Raw genomic sequence first — 13,168 nt, forward strand, 5'->3', positions numbered from 1 at the left:
TGACCAATCAATAATGAAAATAAGCAAGTGCGTGCAAATACCTCTCCACCCAGTCCTTGTAAATGGGAATGTCCTTGGCATAGAGCAGCTTGCTGCTGGGGGAGTCCTTGCCCAGCCGGTGGTCGGATGTTGAGCAGGCATCCATGAAAGTCTGCGCCACCACTGACAGGCAAGAGTCCACTATGTTGGACTTGACTATGTCGAACACAAAGTTCGGGTTCTTGATCAGGTTTACCCAGAACCGCAAGGGAAGGCTGCAAAAGAGATACCGCAATCGGATTAAGCTGCTGCGCTTGTCTTTTTAGGAGTGGACATTCACAAGAATGTACAAATGGGTGCCACATTTGGATAAACAGTGGTTTAAATTTTTCTCCATTTGATGGCCTTTCCTCCAGTAAGACAATTGTGGAGAGGGGGCGTATAAAACGCTGATGGGCAAGCAAGCCACTTGCGGGAAACACTGCTGTGTACTATGTGTAAAAAGAAACAAAAATTGGGCAAAACTGATACATGTTGCTGACTACGAATGAGCGATCGAGAGTAATGACTCGATCGTTGAACTGAGATTCAATAGAGACAATTTTGCTGTTATAGGAGTGCATAGTAAATGTTAACCAGCACTGAAGGAGCATGATTAAGTTGGCTGAGACACTAATGTTCAAAAGTCATGAAGTGAGGGTCACTAAGGTATGCTCTCGCATCCAAAATATAAGTACATTTCTGCCATGCCGGATTACTAAAGACACACACGTATGAGACACCGACCTGTTGGACTTCCACGTGTGAACCACCTCGGGGTCGGTAATGCCGTGCTGTAGCGCCTGGTCATCCAGGAAGTCGAACATGTACTTGATCGCCAGTGGCAAGGCACTGCCGCGGTGGGCCGTGCTGAAGATCGTCTCAAACAGGTCATCCACAAACTTCTGCAGGGTGCCCTAAAAGAAGAAAAAGCAGACACATGCGAGTGTAAATTCAGCAGATCACACGTTCATTTCTGTGTGTTTCATTTAATTGTTGATTTAGGTCATCACAAAATATGTCAACACTTTGATTGCCATAGACAATCTATTGAATGTACTGCACTGCCTCTATAACTGATTAGCTTATCTGGGCACACTAGTACACTACTTGAATGATTTAGTACCACTCATGGTGTAAGCACTTCAGCCAAGGAAATGTGTTGAAATATTAAAATTGATAGGCGATAGGCAGTGGAAAGAGAGCTTTGCGATATATGTAAGTCATCCTTGGAGTATTTATGGCGTTACCTCTACTTCCAAGTCTGTCTAGATCACTAGGCCATGAGCTACTTCTGGCCACCTTTAGAGCCTTTATGTGCTGCTTCTGAGAATTACCTGGTTCCTCTCGTCATCTATTGCACAAGTTCACCTCCTGCTTGTCCTAACGTGCCGTCCCTCGTGAGTGGGTCCAACTGTTTTTACTACCAACAGTTCCAAAGAGTTCCAAAAGTTTTCACCTCAATGCAAGCGTTCCTCGTTCGGAAACGTAGATTCAGAAGATCTACCGAAACTAAAAAAGAAATCTGGCTGTATTACCTTTGTGGCCAGTAGCCTGGTGAGGTAAATCTCCGAGACCATCTTGTTTCCTCGCTCCCCTTCCTTATTCTCGCCATCATGATGCTTCACCTACATTGGGTGGTAGGAGAAAAAAAAAAAAAGAACATCATGGGTCTACTCGTGCTGCAAAGGTAATAGAAACATTACCAGTAAAAAAATATAAAGAACACAAGCAAGAATGAGCAGGAAAGGTGCTCACCAAGTGCCAGTACTTGTAACCAGTCTCTGGATCGTGGTTCAGTGGAGACGTTGCCCGGCTGAGTGGTGGGCTCGTTTTCAGAGAGAAGTTCAGGGTCTCTGTTTCAAGCAGCAAGAAAACATTTTCACTATGCTGGCCCATAAGTTGGAATGTTTTCAGGCTTCATTTCAATAGAACTGACTAAATCTGCTAAAACGGTCACTTCAGCTGATAGTTTTGGCAGATTTGAATCTCCCGATTTCATGAGTGTGAGCATGATTAAAGCATGCATGTTAATGATGAATGACACTGTTCATGCTTCCCTTACAACATAAAGAAATAATACTGCATTAAAAAGGAAAGCCCGGGGCTTCTTGGGAGTTCACATAAAAACAACCTCCGTAAGTTTGGTAGACAAGGTGATTCAAATTGTGAAGTGATAACGGATGCAACATATAGACTGACCATATTTGTGAGACTTCTCCATCTTCTCGGACATGATAGAAAGGTTGTACATGGACGACTGCTTCGGAACCAGTGTCAGGTTTGCCCCATCATTCACCTGTCAAAAAACATGTCAAGCCATCAGCCCTCCCCTAACTGCAAGACAGTAGCATGTGGCGTACCAAACAAACTGCTCGCTACACAGAACTACTGTGGACCAATGAAATAAACAGGATAGGTATAAAGTGGCATGCCTCTGGCATGTACAAACTAAAAAGAAAACAATGCAAAAGCGATTTAGCACTACATTACATATCCAAAGTCAAAGACACCAAAGCATGCACTTAAGATCATGCAATTAGATACAGCTTCAAAGGTAAAAACAAGTTAATTCATTTTAGCCAGTTGCAACCCGTAGCGTTTGCTTAATGTTACTCAACATTAGTAGAATATGTACCCAAACACAAATCACTAGTCATCGTACATGCCTTGATGGTGGCAGAACACAAGGTCATGCACGTGTTGACACACATAACAACAAACGCTGGGGTTTTATGTCCCAAAACCGAAATGTTATCACGAGTGGCACTGTGGTGGTGCTGACACAGATAAATCAATGCAAACTATGCTACTACTTTTGTGTGCTAAACTTAATTAGTAACATAGTGTACACTGCTTTAATTGAAAAACAAAACAATTGTCTAACCCTGTAGTGAGCCAGGGTGTTCATCCTCTTCCATTCTCCTTCGGTCTTGGTCGTCGAGTCTTCGTCAGATAAGATCAGGCGCCCCGAATTGCCCGTCCTCCATTCTGCAAAAAACAACAACAATGAAGTGTGATTCATTTCTGAACATTACATTATGTACTGCACTTGAAGTTCCGAAGAACAACATGCTCATGAAAAATAATGAGCTGGTTTGCTGTGAAAGGTTCTAGGTTGTGCATATATCAGCTGCCTTTTTCAAGTAGACCAACTGAACAGCATTATAAAGGAAAACTGCACATTATGAGAAAAGGGAGTGAAGCTAGGAAAGAAATTGAAAACACAGAGCACTTAACAGCATGTGGTAAACGGATGACCTACACCTTACGCAAATTACACCTTTATTTTTGCACCTTTTCATGTTGGCCAGCTTTGGTAGAAGCAAAGATAACCGAAATGACGACGGAACACTGCAAAAGAAACTGTGATTGTTAGGAGGATTAGTGCTTTCGGTTCGTGGGTTCAAAAGACCAAAAGGTCATTTCTCATAACGTGAACTGCTCCCTTTGCTGCTACACTAGGCACCAATTGTGCCTACTTCAGTCCAATATCTCAGAAACATATGCCACCAGATGTGGGCCTGGATAACAATAATGAAAAGGATAATTTTTTGCCCATTTTAATTAATTTCAATTTATACCATAATTACCCCACTACAGTTTAATGCAATCATTGATGTCTCCTACATTTTCTATGGCTTAATTGTTTGTTGATTAAATTGGCTGAGTCTAACAAATAAATGAGTCCCTCGAAAAAAAAAAGTTTTTGTTCAGGCTCTGCTAGGGTGACATGGGAAGTCAGATGTAGTAATTTTCTCATCTCTTGCAATGCCACACTATGATGCACATCCCTTTTGCAAACCAGAAAAAGATTAAACGATAATGACCACAAGTGCACTGGTCACAATGAATCAGAACTCTAAACCAGACACTTTAAAATCAAACAATGAAAGAGCAGGTCCTTGTTACAGACATCATAGACAGCAAATTTGTTAATTTCTAGCTTATAGGGCGTATTGAGTTGAAGAATTGGCTGCCCGGAGGAGCACGCACCCAAGTCCAGGTCGTCCTTGTTTGGCCGCTGGGAGGAGGGCATGTTCTTGTAGATGGCGTCCAGTCCTTTATCCTTCACCTGGGACACAGTGTCACAGTCGAGGACCTTCACAGGCGTCTCGTTGTTCTCCCCGAGCTCGTAGCTCAGCTGCGCTATCGAGACGTAAGCCGTCATGCTTTTGTAGTCGATAGACTGCCGTATGAGCTTCTCTTCCGAGAGGGAGTAGCGTGCTTCGCTTGTGATGGCGTCCACTGGGCCCTTGTCCACTTGCTGCTTGATGGCGCGGTACAGTACAAACAATGGCTCTCCCGCGCACTCCTGCGTCGAGGAAACGAAGCCCGTCACACCAACACTGCCGCACAACTGATGCATTCCCACGGAAAAAATATGCTAGCTCAAGAACTGAAAACAGTTTTGAAATATTGCAGTCACGTGTGATTGGAACAATATCGATATAATACGCTATTATGCTGCAGCCAATGTAAATAAATGTAAGCTGATAATATAATGAAAAAGGAAGCATGACAGACTATAGTGCAGTGGAAAGAAACAAAAGTTACAGGCACTGAGAATATTGGTATTTTTTGTTGTAGTATAACCACTGTGCAAATACCAAGGAAATTCCAACAGAACAGTGTCGGTTACATGTAAATATCTCCTTCAGGTACGAATTATGATCCACTGTCTGCAAATACGCCATTTTCGCATGGCAGCATTTCAAGGCACTCTGTATTGCATTAAAAAAAAGAAGTTAAGGAATGAGTTGTATCCTGTGAGTTTGCATAATCAACATTAATTAACATGTAATTAAGCACCTAATTATTGTGCAATCAGACTGGTTCAATTATTGTGTAGAAAGAGTCAAATATCAAAACCAAAATGCATGCACAGTTTATGTTTTGCTTGTACTTGTTTTGAGCACAGAAAAAAAAAAGTACCAACACGGACAAAGTAGTGCCTCCAGCGAGGTGACCTTCTGAAGTAATAAAATTACCGCTAGATGTCCACGCAAGAAGTCCGCACGAATGTACACACTCAGTTTTAAGCCATTTGAAGAAAGACATAGTGTATGAGGCACCTCCGAAGTTGATGTGTACAATTGTACGCACCACCGCTAAAGGGGATAGTTACCACCATCTATTCTCATGGCAATGAAAAGTGTGATGCTGGACCTAAATGTGGAATTTATGTTGGGATAAAGCCCAACTACACTCCTACAAAGCTGAAGTAGCAGCCGTGATAACTATCAAAACACGATTGCATCTGGGGCTCTTGTTGTGTGCAGTAATTGCATAGTTCTAATCCTTATGCACATCTGACGATTTTTTGGCTGGCTATATTTGCATGGGATGGAGAATACTTTCTACCATCTAAAGAGTTATTTGTGTTGATTAGTGATATGCATGAAGACATGGTACATTTAGTCACAGCAAACAAAATAATGTTTCCCTTGTTATGTGAAATAAAGCAGGGCAGGGAAAGGTGGGTGGGTTAATTTGGCAAAATAAATTTTCAAGTCTGAATTACCACTAAGCTCTGAGGTCGACTCAAACTGTGTACGAGTATACGAGGGTAAAATACTTTCGATGGGAGAATAAACTCTGCTTACCCGTAGGAACTTATAGAGCAAAAATGTGAACCACGCCGAAAGCATTTTTTCCGCTACAGACTCAGTCCTGCAAGAAAGAATAACAGCATTAAAACACTAAGCACTGCCATCCAGAACAAACTCCTAATGCCCAACATTTTGTAAATGTTGCATTCATCCAATGACATACCTTCGTAGAAGTAGTTTTGGATGACTTTTGCCTTCTATGCACTTTTCAATGAGTTCCGCTAACAGTGTCTTGAGGATGCTGTTAAAAAAAGGGGAAAAAATGAGAGTGATGACGATTAATTTCATTGAGAGTTTCCAAAAACTGTGCAAGGGGATGATCACTGAATCTATCAAAACAGTTGAGAGCGACACAGCAACGAGGATGGACTCACTCTGTGCAATACTCCATCTTGCCCTGCAGAGTCACCATGATTAACGATGCAACGCTCACCCTGCAAGAAACGAGCAATTACAAAAAATGTCAGTATCACAGCACTGTCGAAACAGACAGTGTTCCTTCGGCACATGAATGGCTCACCTTGCCTGAAAATAGCCTCAAACAAGTGAAATGTTTCTGCCACAGTCTCCATGTGAAAACCTGACACTTGAATGCAATGTACTCAGCTTTTGAATATTATAACCCCATGAAAACAACCAAACTAACGCAGTTATCTAAAAAATTGCAACACTATGTTTACCACAAAGCAGTCTAGCAACGGAATTTGTTAATCACCATAAAAATGATGCATGAAGTACACAAAAAGCTCTTGAACTGGCCCACCAATGTCATCAGGAATCCAGTGTACTGCTTTTTTTATTGTCCATTGTGATGCTGTCTGTGTTAACTCCTTAAACTGAATTTGCAGCAAACAGGAAAACTAATACTAACAGCTTTCCCACTGCACTTGTCAGACAAGATTCCATCCTCAACACTGCTATCAATTTCAACAATGAGAACATGCTCTTAAATGCCTATACATGAGAAATTTTCTTACAGTGTCCCCAGATCCACATGCAACACTTCTTCCTTTGTATTTTGCAGAAGTTTAAAACGAGGCTTCTGACTGTGACACCGCTGTGTATGATACCGGTAGTAAAAGAAATCGCTGTGAATCACATTGAAGCCACGTCGCCTACATGACAGCGACAAAGCAATTTGGCACTAGTTTCCGGCGCAGAAAACTATCAGCAAGCATTGCTTTATTAAACTCATTCAGGGTGGATTGATAATCGCATGAGAAGGATGCTCACCTGTCACGCATTGAGAAGTACCGGTTGGATTCGAGAGTTCGGATAAACAGTAGGAGAAAGGTCTTGTTCATGACGAGCTGGCCAAAATACCAAAGCCCCTTCTCCATGTACTGTTTTTTCACAGCGTCGATCTAGAAAGAATCAGATGAGACACACCACTGTCAGTGCTGGGACGCAACACTTACCAGCTTCTCGCCAGATCAAAATTTTTTTTCTTGCTCCCCAAGGAACACATGAAATGTGTTTTAATTTAACGTTTGCATAATATATCACAAAAGTTAGTGCAGTTTGAAATCATCATACATATATACTTATAAGCTTGCCATGTTCAATGACAATTGATTCCAATATAAAAGATAAGTTTTGAGGCGCCATGTCCCCACTCAAGTTTTATGTGGCCACGGATGGCAGATGTGGCTGGCTGACCTGCATGTCTCGGAGCACAGGGTGATCCTCCACATTGGGGAACAGAACTTTCATTGTGTATGCCCTATATTCCAGGAATGGAATGCCCCCTGCCGTCAGATCACTGGTGAGGTCGGTCATCTCAGTCTGAAGCTCGGCAAAGGCTGTGTAAAAAGAAACGAGACAGGTCAATCACCGCAATTCGAAAGTTGGTGTGGACAAGAACCTACGCGATAGCAAGACTTGAGCGTAAACCAACATGCAACTCCTAGACATAACTTAGTTCTGCAGTTTATGCACCACATAGAGTGGACGGGGGGGACGGTCGCCATGGTAGCTCAGTAGGTAGAGCATTGAACGGGTTATTCGAAGGTCGCAGATTCGGTCCCTGCCGACGGCAGGCTATATTTTCGTCCACTTTTCTTTCTTCACAATAACATTACAATTGCTTCTAATAACATCCCCTATACTTTCCCTGGCATATTTTCTGTCAGTTCACACTAATATTGTTTCTAACAAAGAAAGCTAGCCTTTAAATTTACCCTTTTCTTCTAAAAGAATATTTCTAGCAGTTTGAAGATATTGGCTCAACGAAACTTTTATGAAACTTGGCATGCGAAGTCTATGGCCTTTTCTGAGGACAATGTGCCTCATTTTCACAGAAGACCTAGAAGACTATGCCAAAACATATGACAACACAACATTTGGTGCTGAAATTTTAAGGCAACATTTTCTTTCCACGCGTTTTCACCCGCATTCTATTTTTACGCATTTTCCTTGCTTGGCACTTTTTCGTGGCAAATACGATGATTTTCACACTGTGAGAAGAGTAACTTATCAATATGAAACAAAATACATATATTTTTTTTCCTTCAGTGTCCCTTTTAAGCAGGACTTCGCAGGCATCTTCAGAGAAGGTGACATCGGGCTCACCTTCTTTGCACTCGCTGGCCACGCGCAGCTCGAGCACGTCCATCTGCTCCTGCATGGTTTTGAGCACGCGGCTGCTCTCGGTTGACTTGCGGCGGTACGCGATGAGGATGACAAACACAATGACCACGAGTACGCCGACGCCCACGCTGACCCCAATGATGGCCGGCACAGGCACTGCACTCTCGGGCCCCACGGGTATGTCGTAGCTCAGCCGGCCAATCATGAACTTGAGCTTGTCACCAACCTCCACCTGCGTGCGTCCAACACATTCATAAACACGGGCTACTAAAGTTTCAATTCAGCTCCTGTCGGTTTGCCATTAGAATGCAAAGAGTTGCACGACTGGAACATGGACAGAAGAAAGGCACGATTAGACACCTGTTGGTTTTCTTCTACGTCCTTGTCTGTCGCGCTTACTCATAATGCACAGACACGCGAAACGTAAAATGAAAACAGTATAAAAATTTTGTAGTGTTGTGCATTGTGTGTCTAATCATGTCGCCATTTTGTCTGTGTTACAGCCGAACTCCTTTATAAGAAACACTGAACTTGGTGTTGATAAAAAAGTGCATGTATGGTAACCTGCTTGTAAGAGATACCTTTTATAAAAGACAATGCTTTCTGGAGCATGTTTCTTATAAAGGGGTTCAACTGTGGTTGGTTTTGATATCTTTCAAGAATGCACCAAGTTAAATCTATAAAACAAAGAAACAAAATGAGAATACATATTTATGGGACAAAGCATGTCTTGTGGACCTGTGTGCTAGCCCTTTTTTTCCCCCTACTGTTTTGCGAATTTAAGTTGCCGTGTCCTTAGAGAATATCTAAGGCATGAGCCATGTAACAAACGCAGGCCAGGAATGCAACAGTGAAAATATGAAAGCAATCTTCCATTGAGAAGCGAGCATTGTTTTATGCAACCGAAGCTGCCCACAGCACAAAATTCCACCTGCGAGGGCTGCCTTGAAAAGCAGCACCCAAGCTGTATGATATTTCTGATATGAATACAGCTACTATAACTGTCTTTGATGGAGAGCCTAATAGAGGTAAATGTGTGCAAGTGAAATGTGAGAAGTGCAAATGAAAAGGGCATGCACACAGATAAGTGCAAACCCATGCAAATAAGCATGTGTGCAGTTTAGTTTAACTCACTCTCAGGAACATTTTACGCAAAATACTATTATGCAGTCCTAAATACCACGCCGCAACTTCCTAAAAAATCATGAAAAGTTATAAAATGCCATGAAGAGTAGGGACATCAGCATATACATAGCAAAGCCTACCAATAAAAAAAAAAAGAATGCACAGAAAAAAAAAAAGAAGACAAAGACAACTAACTTTAGTAGATGTTTAGAGCTACAGTGAATGAGGCTCATGAAGCAAATCACAATTTATTTAGGCAAAACTTTGCAGCCAAAGCACTCAGCAAAATAGAAGCATTGCAACAACCGGTGTTTATCAACCAGATGAGTTTTTCTATGTGGCTACAAAAAGAACTTGAATGGAAGCCAAGAGGAAAGAGGCCTTAGGCTATCGTAAGGAAATAACTGTGCATGACCCTCACACGTGTGAAGTGCTTGTTTGCCACTAAAGACCCACTCTGCACAAAGACGCAAATCAGCACCAGCTCTTGACATTTATCAGCCGGGGTTATACGACAAGGGTGGACTAAACTTTGCAACCTGTGTTATCGTCCAAGCTTAAGAGCTGCCTCTGATATGGACATCAATAATTCTGACCGGCAGACCTACTGAAGTCGCCAAGAGGGGAGGCCTCACTGGCAGTTGCAGATGCGCAGCGGCAACCTTTCTTCATGACTTAGCGGCCATGTAAGTGACTGCCCTGTGAAAGCAGCAGAAGAGGCCAAGCATTTGAACATTTTAGTATCTATTTTAACAGGCATGACAGCTCACGAAGCCGATTCGCAGGTGAAGTCAATAATACCAATGGGTGAGTGCCAATTCCAAGTTCCGATCTTAGACAGCTAAACTTAAATTGCTAACATTTAGGCACCTAGCTACAAGCCAAAGAGCAAGGATTGAGTGAGGAATAATTTGTTTTCTTAGACACAAGCTGATGTCTGTTTGTTTTATTAGCTGCAAGCAAGAAACTGCGACAGTTCACTAATTGCCTTTTGACCGTAAAATATTTAAACTGCACAATGCTGGCAGCTAAACTCGTAAGCCGCTCTTAAGCTGAACATGTGCGTGATAGCACATTGTGTGCATGTTGAAGAGATGCAAATTACATGCATGTTATCCTTCTAATATATTGTAAGCAGTCCTGCATGCTTTTTGCTATGTGTACAAAATGAATTCAAGGGCTACTTACTAATTTTATAAGAAAGGTAGCATGCATGTAATGTTCGTCTACACACTGTGAGGGGAACAGATTAGATGTACGTTATGAACAGTGTACTGTGCAATTAGGTGTAGGCTGAACGCACTAAGATATTCATCACAGTTATTGAACATGTTGTTGGTAAATTATTTGGGCGTGATAAAATACAGATGACTGTTAGATATATAGGAGCAGTTGACATTATTTTTTTCAAGAGCAGTGTTCATTGCTGACGATGGTAAACACATTTAACACCCTGCGTACTGTTTGATTTCTACGCGTTTTAATGTCTGCCTGAAAATGTGCTGTTCCACTGATACAAATCGAAAAACTAGATCCAACGCCAGAAAAGTCAGCTTGTTACATTTTTAGAAAATGCTCCAGAGATTGAAATAGTGCAGCTAATTTGAAATTTCAATGCCAGGACTATGCTCACACACGCTTACAGTGCAGCATCTTGCAATTTTAGTTATTTAGCATGTGTAATGATGCCAGCTAATGGAATGCTGGAAACCTTATAGTGCTTGCACAAATGGCTTTGTTGAACATTTAAAATTCCATTCTAATATGATATAATAATAATAATTGTTAAGGTTTAACTTCCTAAAACCACCATATGATTATGAGAGATGTGGTAGTGGAGGGCTCCAAAAATTTCGACCACCTGAGCTCCAGGCATTTTCGCCTCCATAGAAAATACGGCCGCCATAGCCGAGATTCAATCCCGCGACCTGCGAGTCGGCAGCCGAGTGCCTTAGCCACTAGACCACCGTAGCCGGTCTTTCGTATGCTATATACTTAGAGTTACTAATACTATTAAGAGATGTTCTATTAACAGTTACTTTAATATCTATTGTAGCAGACAGGCGAATCAGACAGATTCCAATGGCAGTGCTATTCATAACATTTCAACATCGTTCATCAGCAGCAATACTGTTTTTACACCAGCTAAACTTTTCGTTCATGAGATTTTTATTATCACTTGATCATTTAATTTAAAATGTTATATGAAATAAACAATCGGAAATAATTTGTGTGTACAAGGCTTGAAATAACATGGTTATTTGCAAGCGCCAGCACAGTCTCTGTGCACTTTTCTGACCCTCCTTTAGCAGTGCTGCATACAAGACCTCTATTATCAGAAGTATAGATTTAGACTGCAGACAAAGGGTATTTATCATTAGTGAATAAACCTGCACGTGCGATCTAAAAGGTTGTACTCATTCCTGTGGTGATGTAGATGAACAAATTCTACTACTTACTAAAGCAGTACCCAACAGATAACCTTTATACACTCAAACCTCATTATAACAAAGTTGCATCTTACACAAAAGTAAGTTTGTTATATTCGAACATATGTTGTAAAGGTATATTTTTGACACTATGTATATTACAAGACTGTTCTCCATTTAATGCATCATTATAACAGATATTTCGTTATATCTGGGTTTTTTAAAATGAGCATTGAGTTTACTCAGGTAAGAAATACTCGTTTTTGGTGTTCTAGTACACTATGAGCCAAGCTACAAGCCGATTTCCTTTGGGTGTAGCTTGTAGTGATAATAAGTGAGCACTGGAAACATGACTGGCTGCAAATTTTGGAGTAAGGATACCCAAGTGCTTGCTCAAAATTGCGATGGTTTGAGCACAGGACTAACCTTTTGTTTCACAGCGACTAATGTCTTTTCTAAATGCATTCGATTTCCCATAATGCTACACCTTTGTTGTGTGTCATCATCTGTACACGGTATCGGGGCCCATTTAAAAAGTTGTGATAGCCACATTAAGTGCTCGTGACTACATCAACAACATCAGCTTGTAACTGCACTGCTTAGTATTGATTGGTTCGTTAACACAGCACACAATATTTGGCATACACATGATGATGTACTGTTCACTCATGTTGTTATGTGCACGTTTGACTCTTTTAATAGCACATAAGCATGAACTAAAGTGAATGATTCCAGCTCATTTTCATTTCCTTACTTCCAGGAGTACCACAGTTACTCGTTATGGGTCACGGAAAGCTTATGTGGCCAAAAACACAGTGGCCTGTACCAAAAGAGGAGTGGTAGTATTTATGTGTGAATGTACCCCTTTGCGAATAAAGCCTTTAGTATTTCAAAGTGTTTTTACATTTATTCAAAAATGTGCAGCAGCCAAAAATAAAGAATCCAGCAGACTGTGCTTGTATTTGTCCTACTTAGGTGTGTTTCTAACCAGATAATACAGGCAACAGCACAATAAAAAAACGAACGCCTTTTATTTTATTTTTTCACTTCATGCTATGGGAGCTTACCTCGGTGATCTTTCTCAGCACCCAAGCGTTAAATGTACGTACACTCCCACTAGTAGCCTAAACAAGCCTAACTGTGTTAGAAATGCACTTTAGTGCGCAGTCAACCAAAGTAGAAACCATGTAAATGTGGAAAAATATAGTTCATGTTGATTCAAGACCTGACTATACCTTTGCACAGTTCAGTAATGTTTGTGTTTCTATGAATGAATCATCAAAATTTTTTACTTCCAGAATGCGATCTACTTAATTGCTATGTTAATTTCCCAAGGGCAAAAATGCCTGTTTTTGCAAAAGCATTAATAACTAACGATTCCTCTAAAATCACTAG

General features: G+C 41.2%; 1 protein-coding gene and 1 long non-coding RNA gene across 3 annotated transcripts in view; one reads left to right on the plus strand and one right to left on the minus strand.

Annotated features, from left to right (window-relative positions):
- The window catches only part of PlexA (plexin A), a 126,182-nt gene that overhangs the window by 9,668 nt on the left and 103,346 nt on the right, over positions 1-13,168 (minus strand). For both annotated transcript variants that reach the window (XM_075895211.1, XM_075895212.1), the window contains exons 22-34: positions 8,202-8,451; positions 7,290-7,432; positions 6,864-6,994; positions 6,005-6,064; positions 5,794-5,871; positions 5,625-5,691; positions 4,015-4,333; positions 2,906-3,009; positions 2,221-2,317; positions 1,777-1,874; positions 1,557-1,646; positions 766-935; positions 42-254 (exon numbers count right to left, since the gene is read on the minus strand). In XM_075895211.1, the coding sequence (XP_075751326.1) occupies positions 42-254; positions 766-935; positions 1,557-1,646; positions 1,777-1,874; positions 2,221-2,317; positions 2,906-3,009; positions 4,015-4,333; positions 5,625-5,691; positions 5,794-5,871; positions 6,005-6,064; positions 6,864-6,994; positions 7,290-7,432; positions 8,202-8,451 (1,820 nt within the window). The remainder of the gene's footprint in view (positions 1-41; positions 255-765; positions 936-1,556; positions 1,647-1,776; positions 1,875-2,220; positions 2,318-2,905; positions 3,010-4,014; positions 4,334-5,624; positions 5,692-5,793; positions 5,872-6,004; positions 6,065-6,863; positions 6,995-7,289; positions 7,433-8,201; positions 8,452-13,168) is intronic.
- LOC119174715 (uncharacterized) lies at positions 9,783-12,728 on the plus strand. Its single transcript, XR_005110217.2, has 2 exons — positions 9,783-10,151; positions 12,534-12,728. It is a non-coding gene; the product is annotated as an uncharacterized LOC119174715 (long non-coding RNA).

The sequence above is a fragment of the Rhipicephalus microplus genome, chromosome 5, assembly GCF_043290135.1.
Source record: "Rhipicephalus microplus isolate Deutch F79 chromosome 5, USDA_Rmic, whole genome shotgun sequence".
Taxonomy (NCBI): domain Eukaryota; kingdom Metazoa; phylum Arthropoda; class Arachnida; order Ixodida; family Ixodidae; genus Rhipicephalus; species Rhipicephalus microplus.